The sequence below is a fragment of the Octopus bimaculoides genome, chromosome 1, assembly GCF_046866305.1.
Source record: "Octopus bimaculoides isolate indiv1 chromosome 1, ASM4686630v1, whole genome shotgun sequence".
Lineage (NCBI taxonomy): Eukaryota > Metazoa > Mollusca > Cephalopoda > Octopoda > Octopodidae > Octopus > Octopus bimaculoides.
In genome coordinates, this window is record NC_142928.1 from 160,775,837 (window position 1) to 160,802,281 (window position 26,445).

The 26,445-nt window shown below is 36.5% G+C and overlaps 1 protein-coding gene and 1 pseudogene across 6 annotated transcripts in view; both read right to left on the reverse strand.

Annotated features, from left to right (window-relative positions):
- LOC106882875 (putative sodium-coupled neutral amino acid transporter 12) overlaps positions 1–26,445 on the reverse strand; it is a 73,144-nt gene that overhangs the window by 9,732 nt on the left and 36,967 nt on the right. For all 6 annotated transcript variants that reach the window (XM_052972180.2, XM_089361652.1, XM_052972172.2 and 3 more), the window contains 4 exons: positions 20,871–20,946; positions 2,194–2,275; positions 1,049–1,086; positions 32–62 (listed from right to left, as the gene is read on the reverse strand). In XM_052972180.2, coding sequence (XP_052828140.1) covers positions 32–62; positions 1,049–1,086; positions 2,194–2,275; positions 20,871–20,946 — 227 coding nt within the window. The remainder of the gene's footprint in view (positions 1–31; positions 63–1,048; positions 1,087–2,193; positions 2,276–20,870; positions 20,947–26,445) is intronic.
- LOC149137835 (uncharacterized) lies at positions 24,234–24,832 on the reverse strand (annotated as a pseudogene).

A 26,445-nucleotide genomic window follows, 5' to 3' on the forward strand; every position in this document is an offset into this window, starting at 1 on the left:
AAAAGTTAAGGAATAAAATAGAAATAATTACCTTTGTTGAAGAACATTGATGCCATGTGACCCTGTTGAAAGAAAGGTTTGACTATATTATAATAGTTAAGTGGATTATTAGTTAGTAATTCTAATATTCTCTAATACTTCCATTTTAGGGAGAAGGTGCAGCCTGTACTTTTATTAAATTAACTGAGATAATTCGGGAAGAATACATTGTCTATGGTCATAATAAAGCCAGTGCACACATATAAACACACACACAAACATACACTCACACAGTCAATGCAAGCAAAGGTTACACAAAAGGACAGTATGACCTCTGGAAGATTGGTAAGCAACCATGACTACAATGTACTAAACCTACAAGAATAATAGATGTACCCATGCCTTGCTTGATTGATACAGTAGTAGTTAATTTCTGTTCCTTAGTTCTAGATGTGTTTGTATGTAGCACCTTTATGATATAGTATCTAGAGCAAGAAATGAGAAGAAAAGAATCAGGCAGCTGTTTTTTCTGTTAGTAACAACAAAAGAAAAAGGAGTTTCTATAAGGTTGCTTCATTTGCATGAAATATCAACCAATCCTCCCCACATCACTCTTTACAGTCTTAAAAATGTATTAAGAACACGTTAGATAATGTAGTCCTCAATATCTCTACAAAGAATAGTGAAGGCTGAAATAGTTTTGATCATACATCTGTTTGATTTGATCTGAATGGCAACAATAACAAAAAAAAGCAGTGTAGCTAGATCTTAGTGACAGGCCTCACAGCATATAGGATTGCGAGTGGAGGTGATTGATTGCCCAACTGGCTTCAGAAAAAGATTTGGAAGTCGCAAAGTTCATACTTTAGATATTTAGGAATCTAAACAATGTTGCACACTCAGCTATACAGGGCTTATTTCACTACACACATCTAGTCATTCAGTCTCTCTCACTCATTCATTCATTCATGCCAACACATACACACAAGACACAAACAGCTTGTTATTTCAAAATCATTAGAAAAAAAATAGAGCAGAAAAGAAAGAAGCAAATAAAAACTTAACATACCATTTCAACTCTCTCTGTGATATCATACAATTTGTTAGCTGAAACAAATAAAATTATATATTATGGAACACTATTATCTTACATTTATATATTAAATGTAATTGTTGAGAACTAATGAATGATTCATAGGAACACTAACTAGAATTGTTTTCTATATCAGCCAAATTTAATTTAGATTTATATTGATAGTTATGACAACAGAATATATTGTAATATAGTTCATTTACATGTGAACACTACAAAGTTAAGGTGTGTTCAAATGAGCTACATCTTTGATTTAACTTTAAATTATGGTACTAATCATGTCACCTAAGCCCACTTAACTTTCCTCAAGGAGCAAAATCGGTGTCAGGTATCAAACTGACTGGATTATAGCAGGTTAATAAGTTACAGATTTAAATTCAAATCCTCTCTTTAACATACTATATATTTCCCCTCTCAAGATATTAGGAAATGGCAAGGGTCTCCATTGTAAAATACCACTACTGTTGCAATGTCTCCATTAAATGAAACTGGCCATCACTTGAAAATATTTGGAAATGTGTATTTTGTGACACTGTCAGCTAGCGGAATTCTGCTTTATGCATGCCATATAACCCCTCCTAAATCAAAAAAAAATTTGGGGGGAATTTTCAGAAAATTTTCACAAATTTATGTTCTAAACACAGGAATTCATACAATTATGAAAAAAAAAATTTGTATGTGATTTAAAGGCTATTTAGCTGTTATTTTTAGCACATCTCATGCCCACCTGATACCTTCCTCATTTCTTTGTCACTCTGACATATTGACGCTTTTCATTATCTTTTCTTCCCATAAACACATACAATGGTATATTGCTGAAATTTGAGCAAAAGATTTGGATTGTCCATATTTTAAATTGTGATTAAAAAAAAAATTTTGAAAAATCAAAAATAAATTTTTTGTTATAGTAGTGTGAATTCCTGTGTATAGAATACAAATTTGCAAAAAATTTTTGAAAATTACAAAAAAAAAAAGCTATAAAGTTATATGGCACACGTAAAGCAGAATTCCACCCTTTAATCATTGTTAAGTCAATGCAAATTATTTGAAAAATTAAACATTAGAAAAACATTATAAATAGCTATCAAGAAATCTAAAACAAATCTATGATAATTTCTCACCATTGCCATCACTATCATCTTCCTGATCCAAAAGTGGTTGTTCTTCATTATTTTCATACACGATGGCATCATTTTTATGTCTCTATAATAGAATATTGGAAAACGCATTAGTAAATGTATGATCATGCACTAACCTATTTAGATCATTAGGGTTCTTCTCATCTCTTCATTTTCATGCACTGTATCCATCTACAACTGAAATAATTCACCAACAATGAATTTTGTCTATAATCAAATATTTAGAGCAGACATTTTCAAATGGTGTGCTGTAAATTTATTAAAAAAAGAAAAAGAAAAACAAAACCACTTAATCCATACTAATGCTTAAGCATATTGAAAAATGTGTTATTCTAATTTTGTTCTACTCAAAAATGATCAATGAAATAAAGAAACATTTTTTTTTTGGAAATTTTAAAAGTAAATAACAGGTTTTTTAAAAAAATTTCCACACTAAATACTGTTAATTGTTTTTATTTCATTTCCATTGTAATGTAAAGTTAAAATGAATTGAGACCCACTAATTATTCTTTCAAGAGTTAGGATACTTCTTTGAGCATTCGTAATAACAATATCCGTACATATCTTTCTTAATGTAATGTTTTTTTTAAATATTTTGAGAACTCATATAGGTTTTATTTCTAAGTAATCTATGGACAAATAATCAATTTTTAAACCATAGTTATAGTTTTTTAAGGAAATGCATAATTTTTAACTAGTGGTATCGTTATGAGAATATCACAATCCTTAATCCTTTTGACACCAACCTGCCTGAAATTGTCTCTGTTTCTATGATAGAAGCTTCTTAGTTTAAAGCAGTAGTTCTTAAATTTTTGAGGGGCACACAGGTCACATTCCGAGTGACCCCCCCTTCCCGCCCCATTTCCTACTCACCGCCACAAACATATAGACCACTTTCTGCATCAAATTCAAAATATCTGTATTTCACAAATAAAACTTAACCTAGTCAACCCATTATTTTGTTGCTTTTACATCCATTGCCCCCTTTTCTTCAGCACTTCCCTGGATCTTTCCACTGCCTCCAGAAGGGCAACCCCACCCACTTTGGGAGCCACTGCTCTGGCAGATGTGCTGGAGCAATAAGCCCCAAGAGCACACGATAAATAGATTTTTCTCAAATGCCCAGGAAGATCCATAAATGTAGCAGACAGTTTCTGTTACCTAGGTGACCAAATTAGCAGAGGAAGAGGATGTTCTGAAAGTATACTAGCTAGAGTAAGAGCAGGGTGGAGAAGTTTTAGGGGGCTGTTATCTTTGTAGGTATCTAAACGTTTCTATCTTGAAAAGTAAGGTAGACTATATGATGCTTGTGTATGAACTGCAATGCTACATAGTAGTGAGGCTTGGGGTCTGAATGTAGAAGGTCAGTAAAAACTACAAATAAATGAAATGAGCATGCTCTGCTGAATGTGCAATGAGTGTATATGAATGAGGAAGTACAAATAAGTTGATGAAAAAAATGGGTATAAGAGAAATCAAATGTAGTGCTGGAGATATGAAAAAAAAAAAAAGCATCTAGTATACTCTGTAAAGTGATTGGCATTAGGAAGAGCATCTTCAGATCCTACTGAACCATCAAACCCATGCCAGTGTGGAAAATGGCCTTAATCACTCTTTTAATCAAATCCTGGTTTATTTCATTCCCAAAGGAAGCAAAAATTAGAGTAAAAATGTCACAAAGTTTTTAGAAAAAAACTAAAATATTTAGTGCATTTTCCTTTGAAAATTGCAATATAAAACCCACAAAATTACTTGAAGGAAGTTTGATGTAATATATGAAAAAGTGCAGTATAATGTGATATTTCGATATATAAAATTAAAATAGAATTGTAGTTGTCTGTATTGACATGATATTAGAGTAAAATCTAATTATATTTCTAAGAAGAAAGGCTAGATGTTTACATAATGAACAAAGATATAAACATAGTAAAATAACAACATAACAGTTATCATTAATCCACAGTGTATTCATAACAATCAGCTCATATCTTGCTAAAGATGTGTTGCTTTCCAAAGTAAGTGACATAACTCTGCTTGTCTTGGTTTAGAGTCTCTCTAATTTAAATAATGAGTTTTTAATTTTTAAATGGAATCAGCTATAAAAAATACTTATCATCACTTAACATCTGGTTTGACAGGAGCTGGCCAGCTAGAAGCCTGCATCAGACTCTTGCAACTGTTTTGGCAGGATTTTTACAGTTGGATGCCTTTCCTAACACCAACCGCTCAGCTGAATGGACTTAGTGCTTTTTACATGGCACAAGCACAGGCGAGGTTAGTTTTGGCAAGGTTTTTACAACTGGATGCCCTTCCAAATGCCAACCACTTTACAGTGGAGACTGGGTGCTTTTAAGTGGTACCTGTACTGACAGGGTCACCAAGTACTTGCAAGACAAAAAAAAAATCTCTTTTGGGAGGGGAGGGGGCATTGGAGGTGGTGGTCTTGTGTCAGATGATGAAAGATTATAGTGAGATAGATAGACAGAAACAGGTGCACTGCCGCAAAGGAAATACATGGTTACCCAACCTGAGGCAAGTGCAGGAGAAGGGGAGAGAGAGTGGGGACAGCAGGATAGAGATGGTGGCAAAGTGCCAGGCATACTCAAAAGGAATGGGGATCAGAATATAAATGGGATGGTTGAGTAAAGGAAGAGAGAGATATAGATGGTGGTAAGTGCTAGGATATTGTAAGGAATCGTGATCAGAGAGTGTGGAGAGGATGGCGAAAACCTGGGTATATATAGAGTCAGGTGGGTACTGGATAGCAATGATACAGAGAAACAGGGCCATGAGAACAGGATTGGGGAGTGAGAGGTAGTCATAGTGTATGAAGGAGGAAATGTGAGGAAGAGATGTAGATTGGTTTCTTGAGGTTGGGTGTGTGCACTAACGTAGCTAGGTGGCAGGGGCACTTTTGGGTTTGCTGGAGGCAATATGTGTTTTTGTGGGGTCCAGCAGTGGCAAATGGAAGGGCCACCCCAGGCAGCACACACACTCTAGCTATGCTAGTGGGTGTGTGAAAAGTTTTCTTGTTACATGTGGGTGGAACACACAGGTCAGGGGCTAGTAGATATCAATGATACAGTGAAACAGGGTGTGTGGGTGGAACATACAGATCAGGAGCTAGCAGAGAGCAATGATACAGTGGGACAGGGCCAAGAGGATTGGGGAGTGGGTAGTTTGATTTGTTGGGGTAGAATGTGTGAGATGTTTTCTTGTTGAGTGTGGGTGAGACACACAGCACTTCTAAAACTCAGTTTCGCTGATGTGGGTAGGTCTTCAAAAGAACCTCATATCGCCAGACATCTCGGTCTATTGTCATTTTCTCCGTGAGGCCCAACATCCTGAAATCAAATAATGCTAATTATGTTTTCTTATACATAATGAAACTACTTGTTTATTGTGTGATGTATTACAGATATATTAACACACAAGGCCCAATCAACCTATTTGCTGGTTGATTTAGGCCTTGTATGGTGAAGATGGTAAAAATGGTAAAAATAGTAAAACCTAACTTAGGAGGCTAAATAGAGACCCCCCCCCCCCCCCCAAAAAAAAAAGATATGGGTCAAGATTGAAATATTGTGTTAGGTACCCAAAAACCAGCAAGAGAACTTATACTCTCATAGTATTGGTCATTGTAGAAGTGAAGAGGAGGGGGTAAATTTTTAAATGAAGAAGTGACCAAATGATTATGCTGTTGGAGAAATATTTACTGAAAATATATAAATATATATATTTTTATAGTTATTTTGAATAAGGATGGTGAGTTGGCAGAATCATTAGCATGCTGGGGAAACATGCTTAGTGATATTTCATCTATCTTTATGTTCTGAGTTCAAATTTAGCTGGGGTTAATTTTGCCTTTCATCCCCTCGGGGCCAATAAAATAAGTACCAATTGAGCACTGGGGTTGATGTAATCGACTCACCCACTCTCCTGAACTTGCTGGCCTTGTGCCAAAATTAGAAACAGTTACAGTTACTCTACATCTTATGATGATCAACTGTTGTATGAGGAAAAAAATACTGTTTATTTATTTAAAAATAAAAAAAAAATTTAGGTGTTGTACATATTTCTAGTCATTAATTTTCCATTTTGTTTTGATTTTGTTTGTCAAGGGATAGATTTGAAATTAAACTCTTCTGGGATTTCAAAGGTTAGAAAATATGGCTGTTTCTGGCTGTTATTTGATACATAAAAAAATAAATGACAAAAAGAAAAAAAAGAATTATCAGTGGAACTGATTATTTTACTTATGAATACTGAATAAAAATAAATGTGGGGTAGACTATGGGGTTAAAGTACAATAAAAAACCTGATTGCAAGTTGTATAATGAATCTGAAGGTGAAATGAAGGAAATTAGTGGGATAACAATAATGAGGATAAAGTGAAAATGTAAAATAACAAGGAGGACAACAACAAAATTAGTCACTGTTGAAAACTGATGAATGATTTATAGCAACAATAACTGGAATATTTTGTATATAGCACTCTGATCTAAGTTATATTGATTAAGACAATACAGTAGATTTGTTTCATCCCATCTATACCCTGATACCCATTCCTTGCGAGTATACCCTGGCACTAGCTGCCATCCCTCTCCCACTCTTGCTGTCTTCTACTTTCTCTCTTTCTTTCACTTGTTCTTCCCTTTGACTGAGTAATCATGTATCTCCTCTAGAGCAACAAACCTGTTTCTGCCCACATTCTTGATCACCCTCTCACCTTCCTTTTCTTGCTCTTACCTATGGTTAGGTAACCATGTATCTCCTTTACAGCAGTACACTTCTTTCTTGTTAAGTCTCCCTGTCTCTGGGTAACCATGTCTCTACTCTTCAGCAGCACACCTGTTTCAGCCCTCATTCTTAACTCTCGCTCTCTTTCTCTCACTCTCTTCCTCGCTCTTTCCCTCTCTCTGGCTGAGTAAGCATGTACCCTTCTACAGCAAGACATCTGTTTCTGTCTCTCTGTCATACTCCAACCTTTCATCATTTGACACAAGATCGCTTCCTCCAATGCTCCCTCCCATTTCAAAGATTCCGCATCTTACAAAGTTACTTGGTGACCCCATCAGTGCAGGTGCCACTTAAAAAGCACCCAGTTCACACTGTAAAGTGGTTGGCAATTGGAAGGGCATCCAGCTGTAAAAACCCTGCCAAAACTGACCTTGCTTGTGTGAGTGCCATGTAAAAAGCACTCAGCCCACTCTATGAAGTGGTTGGTGTTAGGAAAGGCATCGAGCCATAAAAACCATGCCAAAACAGACACAGAAACATGGTGCAGGCTTGCCTTGCCAGCTCCTGTCAAACTGTCCAATCCATGCCATCATGGAAGGAGGACGTCAAATGAGTTCACTGCTTTCCACCACATCCTCTTTATTGTTCCTGTTCATTGACAGTCACATTGCGAAGCAGTACACCCCCATCCTGGAGTAAATAATCCATCAATACTACCACCAGTATGCAGGCATGATGACCACATGGAAAGCAAAAATGTCTTCAGGCTTGCACTGCATACAAGTTCTCTCAACTTTCTCAAGTGTAATTAGGTTTTCTGTTCCTTTGTTGAGAGGAACTCAACAAACTTCAAACTTTGGAGACTATCTAACTCTATTCAACAAGGATGACTCTGTAAGAAGTACCCCTGTTTATGAAGTCATTACATTTTTTGTCTGCTTTGTTTCAGATTCCACTCTGTGCAAACATGCTAGAAATCCTCCAAAATTCATTGCCTAGTAAAGTCTGTAAGCTTTGCCACCTAGCATGTATGTATAATCACTAAGTGTAAAAACCTCTCTTGTCACTTCAACTTCACAAAATAACCAGTCTTGTTCCCAAATAGTTTTTACTCATAAGCCAAAACTTATTTTCATCAATATTTTCAACATTCCGTTCTTAACATGCATGCATGCATGCATGCGTGTACACACACACACACACGTAGTTTCTTGATCTAAGAAAGACAGTTCCACAATTTCTTGCAGAACAACTTGCACAGATGATCTGTTAGTAGTGATCAAATGTTTGTGCTACACATAAGCTCACCCCCTCTATCAAATCAATATTGCCTGTGCAGGTGTACAGTGTGCAACATGTTAGGTATTGAAGTGATCACAGAGCAATATGAGATGCGTTTTGCTCAAGAACACAAGGCACTACCTGGTCCAGGAATCAAACCCACAATCTTGGAATCATGAATGCAACACTCTAACCATTAGGTCATGCATCCCAAGGTGTATGTGCATATGCATGCATACATACATATAAACATAACCCACCCCTAATCTATAGAAATCCATGGCAGGGTGTTCCAGACACCCTTCCCTGAAGGCAAACTCTCAGATACTTCCAGCATCTTAAAAGTGATCAAGGCAGTTATAAGTTAATATTTTTAAAACTGTGTTTCTCTTTCTCTTACACATCTCGCAGAGCTCCAGTATTTGAGCTAACACATCAGTCTTTCATCTTTGAGAATGATATTGAAAGTATTTTTAAACCTTCAACCATGTCTAGCATGTATTGACAGAAATGCTGTGAGCACCACCTATCTCTTAAATTGGAAGTTTTTTTTTCAAATGCTCCATCACAATCTATCAATTCTAATGTGGCTCAGAACTCAGTTATGTTCTCATTCTCTTTCTTCTATGCATTATTAACCTACATGTTGCAACTTCTAACTTAATACATTCTCACACAGATGGTACCATCTGACACTCAATGATAATCTTTCATATCCAAACAACAACATAGAACCTAGACATCTCACATCATATTACATTATTCCCAGGAACAAAATTATTGAAAACATCTTCCAAAGAGAATACATCAACCAGATCTCTTTTAACATTATGCCCTCTCTTCTAATGAACAACTCAGTAAAACCTTCCCAAACTATGTAAATGCCAGGCATCTCAATATCAGGTCTTTCACTTTGATAAAACTGCATTCTCTGTGAAGTTAGATATTCTGTTTAAAGTTAGACAAGCTCTGAATAAGTTCTGAACCTATAAAAGGTAGATATACATTGACAACATGTACAAAACAGCTGCAAAACACAAACATTCCAGGTTTCAAATGAAAATATGCCGCTTATTGGCAAGTTTTCACTCACAGATGGAATAAGTATACCAATGTGTTATGCACGCTATCCCTGTTCTATACTATAGTCACAATAGTCAACTGTGTACTATCTCCATCTGAAACAACCTAATTCAATGATCTTGCTACTTCTTGCAATCTCTACTACCTTATATCCCATATTTTCACATCAAACCTTTATTCCCACTATTGTGATCTGCATCCATGTTTTCTTACAGGCATGACATTAAAGATCATTTGCATCAGCATTTAGTGGAGCATGAAGAGGTTATAGGTAGCAACGCTCTTCCTTGAATTAAACTGTAAAAATTGAGACAAGCAATTCATAGGATAAATTCTTCCACAAGAAAAATAAACCAATTTCAGAGTGCTTGTATACTTATATATCAATTCAGTTTACAGCACAACAACAACAGCATATCGATTCACAGTACATCTATGGATTTTTTTTTAGCCAATATTGTATGTTATGACAAATGTAGACAATATACACAATATCTTTCTTGACAGAAAAACAAGGAACCTGTTTCAAACATGTCATGCTTCAATCCTGTGTTGGGATTTCATCAACTGCAAACCTTCTTTCATTGCACATGAACATACTGATTGTGAACTCACTGATCTCATTAGCTTAACTAAACTGGACGGACCACTTTGCATATATAACATTTTCTTAACAGTCAGTTCTAATAGTGGTCTATTATCAGTGTTTTATTTCATTGCTACAATGTATTAAAGAATATATCTATACATTTTTTTAGCCATTACTGTATATAACAATGAATGTAAACAATATATCTATAGCATGATATTTTTGTCAACAGTAAAACATTGAACAGCTGGGATTTCATAAGCAATGTTGGTTTGTGATTCCCAGTTGCTGAGGAAATCAGTAATAGAGTACAATGACACAATAAGAATACTAGTCTACTAACTTACTTCCCAGTACAACAATATACCAGTGTACCAATTCCCTTCACAATTCATTTAAGGCAGTATACCAATTCTGTCTCCAATACAATAAATATACCAGTATACTAAAATACTTGACAATATTTTACCAGTATATCAACCCATTGGTTAAAAGGTCAATGGTTTGTGTCTCTGACACAAGTTCATTTAGCTTTTCATTCTGTGGAAGCACAATTCACTGCTAAAGAAAGCAAGTGTAGTGCAATATTCGTTTCTTTCAGGTTGAATTATTTCTGGAAAGGAAAGAAGTGCAAAGTTCTCTTCATTCAACAGCATTGCAAGTAAAGAAAAGTATGTTAAATTTTATAGTATTGCCATTGCATACAGTGTATAACAGCTGAGAATCAGTGATTAATAATTTGTCACTACCACCAAGTTATGTATGAGGCAGACACAACTCTTCATATAAGTTCATTGAAGTGTAAATAGTAGGTACTACAGTCTGGTGTACTTTACGGATTGCTGTAAACAGTAACTGCACTATGTCACATGGGTGATTGAATTTGTTACAGAATTCAACCTTTCTAATAAGAAAAGTTGCTTTTAATAGACTGACATCTCAACCAAGACAAGATTTCTTGTTCATCTATTTAATAGCATGAGAACTAGAGATAAACACTAGCCAAGTTTTGTTTAATAACAGTAGGCCAACCCTCAATATGGTCTATGGTCAAAAGCATTCCAGCCATGACCATACAGTCTTTTTATTAGACATTATGTATCTAGAATTCCTTTAACTAGTATCTTTCCCTTTTTCTTATGAAAATAGGGTGTGATTTGAGGGAGGTTTGACAGTTTTTTTCTAGCAGGTCAAGTAGCTTTCTTGTTGGCTCAAGCACTGGCCTTATAGGCTGGAGAGGGTAATGAAACAACAAACAGACTTCTAAATTGTTAAATTAAAATGAAACAAAGTGGAACTTTTAAAAATGTGTTTTCTTATACATCTTTGACACATTTTCCTTCTAATTAAGCAGAAACTGTAGTGTTTTGTAAGAGAGATAACAGTTTATCTATTTGATTGCTACAATGTACTAATTTAAACACAGATAAATGATAAATAGTAATGGAATATGATATCTTGTAAAGATGAGAGCATCTAGATTTATCAAGGAGAAACAATGGGAAGTAGTTACATTCAAGCCCTTTTTTCAAGAAAAGAAGTGACATAAATGAAATAATCCCAGTTAGGAAGAGAAACTTGTTTGTGGCTGCTCAGTAAACTGATGATCTACAGCCATATCCCAAATGAAACAAGCAGTGACATATCATAAGCCCTTTCTAATTAAATAAGATTGGTAACTATTAAGGAAGATGAGTAGTTTTCCTTATTACATAAACTCTGTTTCAAACAACTGGAAGATTGTTAGTTTAATAAGTAAAGCAAGAAAAATATAAATTAATCCAGCAGACTGGTAAGCATATTAGGGAGACAAGAAAATCACTTACAATTGGTCTCCAACCAAGAAAAGTATGTCGTCGAGCAAATATCGTACGGATCTTAAAAATTCAAATGATTCACTATTATGCATTCTTAGTGTTAACTATAGATCTATAAGTGACCAATGTTTTTTTGTAAAAAAGTCAAATAGAAAAAGAAATTAGAATAAGAAAATAACTAGACAAGGAATTGAAATTAAATGTTAGCATTCATCATTGCTAATGATTTTATTGAACTTATAAAAGCATACCCTGTAAATGGTGGGTATGTTTTTGAAGGACATATCTCATTTGGCTAAAATTAACTTTAGCTAATACTTGCTTCTTTTTGAAATAAAAAAAAAATCTACATTTCTGGATACATAAGTACCCTGAGATATAATAGTAATCCTATTCTATATTTAAGAGATGAGGAATTATGTACATTATTTACATTTGACGGGTATTTGTCCTCATCTTGTTTGTTGTTAACACAACGTTTCGGCTGATATACCCTCCAACATTCATCAGGTGTCTTGAAGGAAATTTCGAATCTGGGTTCTCATTCCTAAGGTATTTTTTGATATTATTACTATTATTATCATTATTATTATTATTCAGGTCACTGCCTGGAATCGAACTTAGAATCTTGGGGTTAGTAGCCCACGCTCTTAACCACTACGCCATATGCCTGTGGGCATATGGCATAGTGGTTAAGAGTTCGATTCCAGGCAGTGACCTGAATAATAATAATAACATCGAAAAATACCTTAGGAACGAGAACCCAGGCTTGAAATTTCCCCCAAGACACCTGATGAAGGCTGGAGGGTATATCAGCCGAAACATTGTGTTAACAACAAACAAGATCAGGACAAATATCCATCAAATGTAAATAATGTAAATAGTAATCCTATTTCTGATTCAATGAAAAGAAATATATTAGCACAAAACTGGTAAGACCCGAAACTCAAACAATTTCATGGAACATTTCTTAAAAATTAATCGTAGTCAATTTTTTAACTCGGCAGACATGCAAAAATATCTATTCTATATGCTCTCTATGCATGGCCTCACATTTATATAGAAACAATGGGAAGATTTGCAAAGGCAAGAGAGAAACACACATGTATGATAAGACAGCAGTAGGGTATTAATGCTATTAGTTAATGTATGCAAGGGAGGTTGCTGCACTTGGAAGAACATGAGAGAAACAGCATTGTATGATATCACCAAAAGGTATCCATAGAGAATGATAAAAAAAAAGGCATTGGAAGAAGTGATGAAGCCTGATCAGGATGCTGAATCTTTCAAACAAAATAATAAAGGACCAAAGCCACACAGGTAACTCTTCCATCATGAAAGGATCAGGTAATGTGCATGGGGAAATTAATGTAAGCATGGAAAAAAATGAAGGTACATATTATATAAAAAAAAACAAAGGAATATCAAGACAAATTTAAGCTTCATATAGAAAATTATGACATGTCAATAATAATGATAATAATAAGCTCCTACGGAAAGTTTGTCTCGTAGGGACAGCAAGGATTATCAGGAGGATTCTAACCACTTGAAAGAGAGCTGAAAACTTGTGGATACCTAAGGTTACATGTAGTAACTCGCTACTCACATAAATCCTACCAGGAATAAGACTGAACCTGAGCCAAACCAAAATAATAATAACTAGCTGGACCTGTGAAAAATTCATGGAAAACATTAAAAAATGTAAGCATCTGTAAACAGTGTACTGGTGCCATGAGAAATGTTTGCGTATTATGACCGTCTGTCTTTACGTTCTGAGTTCAAATTCTGCCAAGGTTGACTTCACCTTTCGTCCTTTTGGGGGTCGATAAATTAAGTTGTGTACTGTCCCCCTCTCCACAAAAATTTCAGGGCTAGAAAAGTATATTGTGACAGTCACAGAATATAGAAAGTAATCTAATACCAATGGCTATATAATCCAACCAAAATATCTCAGTTATACAAACATAAGCGGAATTACTATTTAACCTTAAAATACATCATACATATTCAAAGAACCTTCTTGGTTTAGTGGTATGGAATGTTTTTCTGGTGTTCTTTCATTCTTTTACTTGTTTCAGTCACTTGACGGTGGCCATGCTGAAGCACCATCCTTTAGTCGAAGAAATTGACCCCTGGACTTATCCCCTGTAAGCCTGGTGCTTATTCTATCGGTCTCCTCAGCTGAACAGCTAAATTACAGGGATGCAAATATACTAACATCGGTTGTCAAGCAATGGTAGTGGTGGGACAGACACAAACACACACACACACACACACATATATATATATGACAGGCTTGGAGGTAGTGGTGATGCTGGCTGGTGCAATTTTGTGGTTTGCTAGTATGCCGAGAGAGATCCAATGGGCCCCTAACTGGTTCCCTGATCTTAAAGGTGTAATGTGGATGTGTAATGACGGAGCGGCTGGTGTGGTGGTCTTCCTCAAAGTACTTCATGGTAGACAATATTTTGTGTGTACATCACACCACGTCTTTGGTCTTGCCTGTTATCCCAACTGAGTGTCATAACTCGTGCTCTTGAAAATGCGACATATAATTGGCCATTAGAAAATACCGGTTGAGGCAAATGTATTGCAATTTTTTCGAATGTTTGCCCTTGAGCCTTATTAATTGTCATTGAATATGCAAGTTGAAGTGGAAACTGAAGTCTGTTTAGTGTGAATGGAATATTTGCATCACTTGGGCTAGGTTTAATTCTAGGAATTAGAACTGTACGACCTCTGTTGGAGCCTGTTACCAATGATGCTTCTACACAATGTTCATGAAGTCTTTGCACTTTCATGCGAGTTCCATTACATAATCCTTAATTGATCGAAAGATTGCTTAGCAGCGTTACAATAGCCCCTACTTTTAAGTCGAGGCGATGAGGAAGCGTACTGGATGGATTGAGTGAGTTTATGAATTCAAATGGATAATTCTGAACCTCCTCTTCATTATTACAGGACACTGAATCTGTGCTTAAGTATGTTTTAAGTGCCTCTGGTATAATATTAAGAACTTCTTTATTTATTGTGAGATAGAATTTTTAGGAGATAAAATTACTTGTTTTTCCATTTCTTCTAGCGTGCAGTTGTTGAAAATTTCTGAGTACAAATTGAAATGCAAAAGAATGAAATAACAAATGAATTTATGAATGAAAGTTTGGTAATTGTGTTTATTTCCACCACACGACATTTATTATTGCAAACGTTTTAACTAACCTATACTTTAAACACACACACACACACACACACATTCATATACATATGTCTTGAGTTGTAGCTGTAATTCAAAGGGGCCAGCCCTGTCATATTCTGTGTGAAGCTGAATCTCCTTGAGAACTACGTTAATGTTATGCATGTCTGTAGAGTACTTAGCCATTTGTGAGTTAATTTTATCCTCGTGTGGTTAATGAAAAGTGAAATTGACAGCTAATATTTGCTGTGTCTATGTATCTATGAACTTTTCTTTGGATTTATGTATCTACTGTCTCTCTCACTTCCTTTCTGTTCCTCTTCTCTCCCGCTTTTGATTTAACAATGTGTATATGTGTCTATGTATCTACTTCTCTTGCGATGTGATAAACATTTAAAACCACAAAACGAATGCCGTCACCACTCACTGTCTCTTTCACTTTCTCTCTTTCTCTTTCACTTCTCTCTCTCTCTCTCTCTCTTACGTCCTCTCTGAAACATTTAAAAACACAAAACAAATGCTGTCACCACTCACTGTCTCTTTAACTCTCTCTCTCTCTCTCTCTCTCTCTCTCACTCTCTTTCTTTCTCTCTTATGTCTTCTCTGAAACATTTAAAAACACAAAACGAACGCCGTCACCACTCACTGTCTCTCTCACTCTCCCATTTTCTCTCTCTCACTCTCTCATTTTATCTCTCTCCCTTTCTTTCTTACTTCCTCTCTGTCCTACTCTCTCTCATTTTGCCACTTCTTTGAAGTGTGACGCACACAACAGGTACGTACAAAAACAAAAAGTTAGCATATTAATATTATTGATAATATTGTTTTGAGTCAAAAGTTTTGCAATATTTTGGTAACTTATTTGCTTTATCAAATTACAACTAAAGCAGCCTAGCATTCAAAGAAGCCATCGTGTTGCACCATCTGAAGCTACCTTTCTGCCAGTTCTTTGATCACGCACTGATAACAGTTCTTGTCCTTTGAAGTGAAGAGCTTTTTCACTGAAGCTTCCACAAGCGCAGAAAGTGAGCTATGGATCAGAAGTAATAATCTGAGGGAGACATTTTTCTGCAATCCTAACATGTATAAGCAGTGGTTAAGCAAGGGCCAGCTTCCGGAATCTGTTGCCAAACACAGGCATTTCAAAACAAGGTGATGCTCTGCATCTGGTAGAATTATGAGGGGGATAATTCACTATGAGTTTGTTCCAGATGGTTAAACCATTAATGCCAGCCTGTAATCCAAACAGCTGAAGTGGATGTATGCCATTGTGTAGCCAAAATATTCGGCTTTGGTTCATAGAAAGTGAAATCTTCTGCAGTAAGACAACGCAAGACCTCATACTGCTCAAATGGTCCAGAATAAACTCCAGGAACTTGAGGGAATTGAGCTGATGCCACACCCAGCATACAGTCTAGACCGAGCTCCCTTGGGTTGTTAGTTGTTCTGATCCATGACTCACTTCCTGAGCTTGCAATACCTCATCAACCAAGAGGAGGAGGAAGCTTCAGTAAAGAGTTCTTTACCTTTAAGGACAAGAACTAGTATTAGCATGGCAGAAAGGTGGCTTCAGACAATGCAACACAAAAGCCTCAACTCTGAATGCTTGGCTGCTTTTGTTGTAACTTGACGAATAAAGTAAATAAGTTACCAAAATATTGCAAAACTTTTGACTCAACACAATAACAATAATAATAATAATAACAATTATTATTATTCTTTAGTAGCAGTAGTAGTAGTATTTCATGTTGTTCATTGTTTTTGTTCAAAATATGGTGAGATTTTTTTGTGCATTTCTTAAAGTAAGACCCTCTACTTCACTGTGTGGAGAGAGGGACAGCAAATGTAGACCATTTTGTTTGGTCAATTTTTACATGCTTAAAATTGTGGTATTACCAAAAAATATGCCTCTGAATAGGCTGCATGACATGGTACGAGGAATGGTGTCTTCTGCCATTACCACTTATATAAGTGAAGCTAACCCTCCCTTTTTTCAATTATCACTACCAACCGCAGCACCAAAACAATTTTGCAGTGTCAGCATCCAGCAACAATAACAAAAACAACAGTAACAACAGCAGCATATACGAACTGAATGGTACGAGTTTTTAACAACATCAACAAGTGGAACAACAATAATATAACAGCAGTTGCAACAACAACAATTCCAACAACAGTAAACAGCAGTGATGATAGAGACAGGAGCAGTAGCAATGACAGAACAAAAGGTAATGACAACAACAACAACAGCAGTAGCACGTCTAGCAAAGCCTCTCTCATGGGAGTGGTTTCCCATAGGAGGCTGTATAGCTTCTTGCTGGAGGCCAAGAGGGCCAGGCTAGAGGGCACCGCCAAAGTTGAAAATTTGAAGGGAGAAAAGCTGCACTGGTAGCCTCATTTGAAATTCTAGTGGGAACAATTAGGAAAGCCATTATATAGTAATGCATTTCTTTAAAAAGTCATCACCTAGAAATGGCAACACATATTAGGGTAAAGTAGTTCAGTGGAGAAGGTGTCAAATTTTTATTTAAGACAGAAGCCCTCAACACTGCAATGTTCTGTAGTCCTTTCCTAGGGTGGAGATCTAACTCTCTCCCCACATTGTAGAAAAATAACATTGAGTCTAGCTTGTATTATCCTGAAAGGGAGAATTATCTGCTGGATATCAAAAAGTTGAGGCAGGAGGATGATCTGGGATTACACAAGATTCTTCTCTCGGTTGAGCTAGAAGACAAGAAGGATCCCAGACCACACCTCCCTGCTGAATAGGGCAAATCTTTGAGTTATAAAGGAGGGCTGAAGACATAGGTGCCACTTATGTAGTACCACTGACTATGAGAGAGCTTTCTGTTCACACAACCAAAACAGGAAAGGGGAAAGGAAGGCTTCACTGCTGCCAATTACGGGAAATACAAACTTCTCAGCTTTCTCCCAATCTCTCTCTCTTCTCCTTTTCCTCCTCATACATGCACAAACATAGACATGCACACATACACATACTCACATGACAAACATACCCTTATCCCTGATGAGCTGGAACTTTCTGACTTAGCAACATAATTTTGCAATGAAAAGAGGGAATGATGAAAAACAAATAAATAAATAAAGCAAAAGGATAAAGAAAAAACATGCACATAACAGCACAAACTCTACTAAAAAGTCAAATCAACAATAGAAAATACATCACCACCATTACCTCCACTAACAGCAACAAAGAGCAAACACATAAATGCAACAACAATGAAACCATTAGAGTAACACCAGGAGACAAACACAGAAAACCAACAACAACAACTAGGAAAACGTCAACCAAATACACAGCTACATGCACAGCAACAACAAATTGGATACGCACCCAACTTTAGGCTATGTAAGAATTGTTGTCTTAGCACAAAACAAGGAAACTAAAGTTATATCACTATAAAAGTCAACAAGAACTTAAAAATGGCAAGACAGCCAACTGGCACATACAAAAAGATTAGAGAGAATTTCTAGCATCATGGCTAAAAATTACTTCTTCTGGGCTTCCCTAAGGAGTCTTATATGGAGATGGATACCAATAAACCCAAATGCCAACAGGAGAACCACAAGGGTATGTGACCATTTCTTCTTTAGCTACTTTCCTACAATGGCAGCTTTGAGACTAGATTGTATAAATGCATGTGGACTGGTGATTGTCCTGGAAGTGAAGTTGTCTGCTCAATGGCATGAGGTCTCAGCACAATGGATGTGATAGCCCTCAGTAAGACCAGGATTTCTGACATAAGCACATATTTTTGCTGACTTTGAAGTCTACAAATCTCTTAATCAACCTGGAATAGGAGAGGGAACAAAATGATGGTGCTGCTCTGAAAAGGACCCATATGGCAAGTTGATGATCCTGGATATAAACAACAGGAAAGCAGATGCCTTCAAACTAGATGTCACCTACACCCCAACAGGTGTCAGGTTTTTCTGGGAATGTCCTACTCTTTAATACCAGTGGGCAATTGGAATATCATCTTGGATGCACATTTGGACCATGTGGAAATAATTAATAGGCGAGGGGTGCAAAAGCCTTGCAAACCTACTCAGATGCAGAGTGTGATATTAGAGAAATTTGATGGTCATTTCTAGCTATTAACCACATAGATGTTCCTTCATTGAATCATAGAAGAAAGATTTTACTAGAGTTGTAGATAGAAAATAATAATAATAATGTTTCCTAGCCTATAAAGAACTTTTAGAGGTCCAGTGCTTAAAGCGCTTAAAAACTAATTGAATGATATTAAGCAAATAAATGATAAAGTTACTCTATCACAGACAACATTCTTGAAGATATGGTATTTGCCACAGACAAGCAGATACATCAACTGAAGTTTTGTATAATTAAGTCTAATATCTAGGGAACAACAACATTCCTGCAGAGATTATGTAAACTTGCAAAGAAAGAGATATATATTCTTAGATATTTCATCTCTACACAGAGAAATTGTAGCACAAAGTAGGTAAAACAGAGGAAGGCATAACTGGGTAAAAAAAATAATAAACAGCGAAAAGCAAATAACCAAAAGCATAGTGTTATATTTTTTTCAGTTTTTCATGACATGATTAAAATACACAAGTTTTTAAGAGTCATCATGAACATCAACATTATTGGGGTCAAGAGCAACATTAACCCTAGAATACCGAAGGTGTCAATATGAAGAAAAATTTATTTCTCTTTTTAAGGTAAGCAAAAAAGTAAGAAATATATTTTATTAAAATTAATTAGATTTTCTCATACTCGCATATAATTTAAATGTCAATAATTCTGCAATAGCCATCAGATACAGGGTGTCCCAAAAGTCACTGATGGGTTTCAATTTTTAATAACTTCCTTAACTTTACAAATAAGTGCTGGAAATTTTGATACAATACAAAGGACATAATGGAAATTAATATGCACGATTCAAATTTTGCATCACCAATACATCACATATGAAAAATGAGATCGCTTAAATGACAGCCATTTTCAGCTTTGCACATCCGTCCTATTTCTAAAACTTGCACCATAACACTCTCAAGAGTTTCAGACCCCACTTCTCTGATTTCTCTATTGATGTTCTCCTTCAGTTGTACCAGGGTCTCCGGTTTGTTGATATAAACCTTCTCTTTCAGGTATCTCCACAAGAAAAATCCGGGCTAGTCAAGTTTGGGGAATGTGAAGGCCATTCAAAGTTGACCTCACACATCATTCCAGCAAAGTGGGGCAACTGCTCATGCCACAAGAGGAACAATGCAGTTGCTATGGCAGTGCTTTGGAGAGAGAATAATCTCCTGCTATGGCAATGTCAACTGGCCTTCATGTTCCCTAGACCTGACTAGTCTGGATATTTTCTTGTGTGGATACCTGGAAGAGAGGGTTTACATCAACAAACTGGAAACCCTGGTGCGACTGAATGGGAACATCAAAACAGAAATCAGAGAAGTGGGGTCTGAAATTCTTGAGGATGTTATAGTGGAAGTTTTGGAAAGAGCACGGGCGTGTGAAGCCGAAAATGGCTGCCATTTAAGTGATGTCATTTTTCATATGTGATGTAGTGGTGTTTCAAAATTTGAATTGTGCATATTAATTTTCATTATATCCTTTATATAATATCAAAATTTCATGCATTTATTTGTAAAGTTAAGGAAGTAATTAATAATTGAAACCCATTAGTGACTTTTGGGACATCCTGTATTATAATTGCCTTAATGGAATGATGTCATTCAAGTAATTATAATTCAAATAAAAAATCTTTAAAGCTTGTCTGTTATTTTCCTTCCTATTAAAGTTTAGCATTTGAAGTATTAAAAATTATTAGCAAAAGGGGTTATAGGGTTTAAAGTATATATATATAAAGAACCTGGGTAGCTATGAAATAAAAGCAAACACATTTAAAAAGTGATAAGAAAGAAAAAAAAACAGTAAGAATGCTCTAAAATGCATTTGTACCTTATTGTTACGACCCATCTTTAATTTAAAATTAGCAACTGCCATGGCTTCTGTGACAAAGGTAACCGTCAGATAACTGGAGTCAAAAAAAAGACAGAAATAAATGTAGGGTTAAGGGTAAAAGAAATATACAAGGACAACAAAATTCATAGTACAAGCAGTTTGTGTGTGTGTGTGTGTGTGTGTGTAGGAGAAAGAGGTAGAGAAAAGAAATAGAGAGAGTGCTTCCCAACCACATGGTTCCGGGTTCAGTCCCACTGCATGGCAACTTGGGCAGGTGTCTTCTGCTATAGCCTCAGGCCGACCAAAGCCTTGCGAGTGGATTTGGTAGACAGAAACTGAAAGAAGCCCATCGTATATGTGTGTGTGTGTGTGTGTGTGTGTCACCAATATTGCTTGATAACCGATGCTGGTGTGTTTACGTCTCCGTAACTTAGTGGTTTGGCAATTGAGACCAATAGAATAAGTACTAGGCTTACAAAGAATAAATCCTGGGTCAATTTGCTTGACTAAACGCGGTGCTCCAGCATGGCCGCAGTCAAATGACTGAAACAAATAAAAGAATATAAAGTGTTCTAAAATAAAAGTACAGGTTGTTGAAGGAAATACCTCACCCGTGACCTACTGGCAACGACCTCGCTCGAATGATTTTCTAACATGCCACCAGCACAAGTGCTAGAAGGCAATGCTGGTAACGATTACGCTCTAATGGTGCTATTTGCGGGTCACTAGCACGGAAGCCAGACTGCTGCTCTGGCAATGAACATGCTCGACAGTGCTGTTAGTGCTCCACTGGCGCGGTAACCAGTCATCGAGTATGGTTCAATTACGATTTCACTTGCCCCAACAGGTCTTCGCAAGCAGAGTTTTTAGTGTCCAATGAAGGAGAGGTCGGCATGGGTGCCAGTCATCGGATTCGGTTCGATTTTGATTTCAGATTTCAAATTCCAAAATCATTTGCCTCAACAGGTCTTCGTAAGCAGGGTTTTTAGTGTCCAATGAAGTAAAGATACAGATTAGTGAGCTGGCTACACTTCTGGCAGAGATCACAGATTATGCTCTCACTTGCCTTCCCGGGTCTTCTCACGTACTGCATATTTCCAAAGGTCCCGGTCACTAGTCATTGCCTCGGTGCGGCCTAAAGTTCGAAGGTCGTGCTTCACCACCTCATTCCAGGTCTTTCTGGGTCTACCTCTTCTACAAGTTCCCTCAACTGCTAGGGTGTGGCACTTTTTCACACAGCTATCCTCATCCATTCTTGCCACATGTCCATACCAGCACAATCGTCTCTCTTGCACACCACAACTGATACTTCTTAGGTCTAACTTTTCTCTTAAGGTACTTACACTCTGTCGAGTATGCACTCTTACATTACACATCCATCAGAGCATACTGGCTTCGTTTCTTGCAAGCTTACGCATGTCCTCAGCGGTCACGGTCCATGTTTCACTGCCATGTAGCATGGTTGTTCGTACACATGCGTCATACAGTCTGCCTTTTACTCTGAGTGAGAGGCCCTTTGTCACCAGCAGAGGTAAGAGCTCTCTAAACTTTGCCCAGGCTATTCTTATTCTAGCAGCTACACTTTCAGTGCACCCTCCCCCGCTACTGACTTGGTCACCTAGGTAGTGGAAGCTATCAACTACTTCTAGTTTTTCACCCTGGAGTGTGGTAAAGGTTGTTTCCTGCACATTCTCAGTGTTAATTGCTCCTGGGCATCTGCCACATACAAAAGCTATCTTGCTAGTTAGCCATCCTTTGATATTACTGCACCTCTTATGTGTCCATAGCTTACACTGGGTACATCTTATGGAGTTTCTACCTATGCCTTTTCTACAGATCAAGCAGGACCATCTACCTGAAGTGGTTTGTGTTTTGTCTACCTTCCTACTTATTAGGACTTTGGTTTTAGCTAGGTTGACTCTAAGGCCCTTCGATTCCAGTCCTTGCTTCCACACCTGAAACTTCTCTAGTTCTGATAGTGACTCAGCAATTAGGGCAAGGTCATCAACATAGAGGAGCTCCCAGGGGCATCCTGTCTTGAATTCCTCTGTTATTGCCTGGAGGACTATAATAAATAGGAGGGGGCTGAGGATTGAACTTTGGTGGACCCCTACCTCTACCCGGAATTCTTCACTGTATTCGTTGCCAACCCTCACCTTACTGACAGCGTCCCTGTACATGGCTTGCACAACTCTCACCAACCACTCATCTATCCCTAGTTTCCTCATTGACCACCAGATAAGGGAGCGGGGGACCCTGTCAAAGGCTTCCTCCATGTCAACGAAAGCCAGATAGCAGCCATTTTGTAAATTTATAAAGGACAAAAGAATACTCCAACAAGAAACTGCAACTAATAAAACTGGTACTTATCTTTGGACATGGTAGTGTTAAGCAAAATTAAAGTAAATGGAAAGAACACTAATATTTCTGGGGTAATATTGGTTTCACATTTTGGCTCAAGGCTAGCAAGTTCAGGAGAGGGGGTAAGTTGATTACATCAACCTCAGTGCTTAATTGGCACTTATTTTATCAACTCCCAAAAGCACTAACATAGCAGCAGCATCATTTGGCCAAACCATTAGAGAACTAAACAATTAACTGAGAATCTGGCAGTTTGTATCCTCTCATTAACACTGTATAGTAACATATTTAGATATATTTGATAAACACACTGAATAATTAATATTGCCTCTGAGAACTAGTGGCAATAATGTTGTAACTACTAAGTTTGATGGTTGCCATGTACAAAGTTCTCAAATATAGATCATGATTTGGTTTTGATATTTATTTGGAGCAACTTCATTTAGATATCCAGTAGACTTCACTGTGATAAACTCCTACTTCTCCTCAGAAACAAATCTAAAGTATCATATCTAACTTAACTGTTTATCATTGTATTATTGCAATTTTTGTTTGTTTTTTTTATATATTTTTTTAAAACAAATATTTCAAGACTTTGCAATCTATAAATAAATTTTATCTAATTCATTGTTAAAAAGCACGTTTTTAGTGATATGATGCACACACCTCCAATTAAGAGACACACACCTTCTGATAAATGATAGCACACCTACCAATCATACAGCTCTTGATTAGTGCATAACCTGATTATACAGTTTTTCTAAAATGCAACTTAGATAATTATAAACGATCATTGATTAATGATTATTTATATTATGCTTACAACTTTTTGTTTTACTGAGCAACTTTGGTTCTTGACCATAATTTGTTCAGAAAGTCTATTCTAAAACCGAATTGTTCTAGAACCAAATAATTTTTTTCCCATTACAATTAATGTAAAAGAGATTAATTCATTTCCAAGCACCATATGAATGCTTATTTACATGCTTAAACTATATATTTTAATATAAAAACGTTTATTCAAATTGTAAATAACACACAAAAGTGTGTTATTTCTTAGAAGGGGAGTCCCCTTCCATAAAAACTTCTGATAACTGTCTTTCAGGGGTTTCTTCCCTCCTCTGTCTCTTTGGTTCAGGTAAATCTTTTTCTGGAGTTTCTTTTCTTTTTTCTTTCAATAAAAACCTGTCCAATGTTGTTTTTGCCTGCATTGTAAAACTTTTCTAAAATGAGACATGACATTGTCATTGAAAAGGTTTACTGCTCAGGGTGACATTTTTCCACAAAACTTTGCACATCACCCCATTTAGCACACGTTTCTTTCCTTCCTTCTCCTCAGAAGACATTTCCTCAACCAAAGTCTTTTGCTGTTCATTTTGAAGGTGTATGAGCTCTTCGGTGGTAAGCTCAGTATGGTGATCTCCCACCAGCTCTTCAATATCTCCACTGTCGACCTCCAAGCCCATAGTTTTTCCCATAGAGACAATATCATCAACAATAACAATTTCCTCAACAGCAGCAGTACTTGTAGCTGTCTCAAATCCCTCAAAGTCTTGTTCTGGTACACAGTCTGGCCAAAGTTTCCTCCATGCTGACATGGAACTAAGTGAGTTACAGAACCATGAATTCAGCATGGAGGAAACTTTGGCCAGACTGTGTACCAGAACAAGACTTTGAGGGATTTGAGACAGCTACAAGTACTGCTGCTGTTGAGGAAATTGTTATTGTTGATGATATTGTCTCTATGGGAAAAACTATGGGCTTGGAGGTCGACAGCATCTATATATATAAAAATGAGAATGTGTGTGTCTGTCTGTCTGTGTGAATCCCTAAAACTCGAGAACTACACAACCAATTTCATTCAAATTTTACAGATGCCTTACTTAGGGTTCCAGTTGTGTTTTAGTCAAAAAACATTTTAACTTCTTGCAGAGTTCGAGCCCACAGCAACATAATATCTCCTCCACTATTTAAGTATTACGTGTCAAAAGTGAAACAAAGACACTCATGTCAAATACTTTCACTTTAAAAATGAAACTATTCCACTAACTGAAACAATCACATTTCGATACTGTAATGACAGATACTTTCAGAGAAAGAGAGAAAGAGAGATGTATATGTATACATAAAGATGTATATGTACACGTTATTCCACTAACTGAAACAATCACATTTCGATACTGTAATGACAGATACTTTCAGAGAGAGAGAAAGAGAGAAAGAGAGAGAAAGAGAAAAAGAGATAGAAAGAGATGTATATGTACACGTATATGCATAGATATATATATATATAGATATAGATCTATATGCATACATGTATATGTATACACATGTGTAGATGTATATATATATATATATATATAGATGTACATGAAATATGTACACATATATACATATATATACATGCATACAGATATCTATACATATATACACCCATCACACACAAACACATGTACACAAACACACACATTAGTCATTTGTTTTCTTATCCAAAACTACGTCAAAAGTACTGAACGGATCTTTATGAAATTTGGAAATTATATTCTATGTATAACGGCCATAACTCCCATGAAAATTCATATATTTTTGATGTTGATGAAATTTTAACCCTAACATAACAGATGAGCATTATTTGTAATTCAACGGTACAACAGTGCAAGACTACCCTTTCAGATATACTTTCATTGTGATTTCTGCAATGTGGTGCATAAATTGTCAAGTAAATGAGACGCATCTTTGCCTCCACTGATTCACTTGCAAAGTGTTGAGTAAAATTATTTCGTTGCAGACCTCCTTTGGGTCTTTTTATTATCACTACGACACACATAGTCCCCAGTTGGTAACATTGATTTCAAGGCCCTCCTAGATGAGAGACTGGCATTCCACTTAATGTCTATGTTCCATGCTGGCATGGATTGGAGAGTTATTAATGTAGAAATATGGTATCATAGCTACTAACAGTTGAGGGTTGCGTAGTCTAGACGGCGTTTTTAGATTTCATTATTCTCTTTAACCCGGGCAAAGCCGGGTATTTCTGCTAGTTATCAATAAGATTAACACAATTTAGGATACTGAAATGATTTTTCCAAAATTCTCTGAGAATTAACTGAGTGTCATTAGTGACTTGAAAACACTTTCGAAACAGGGCTTTTGTGTAAAGTTTCTTAGAGCTTGCAATGACCTGTTGGTCCATTGGTTGTATCAGAGGAGT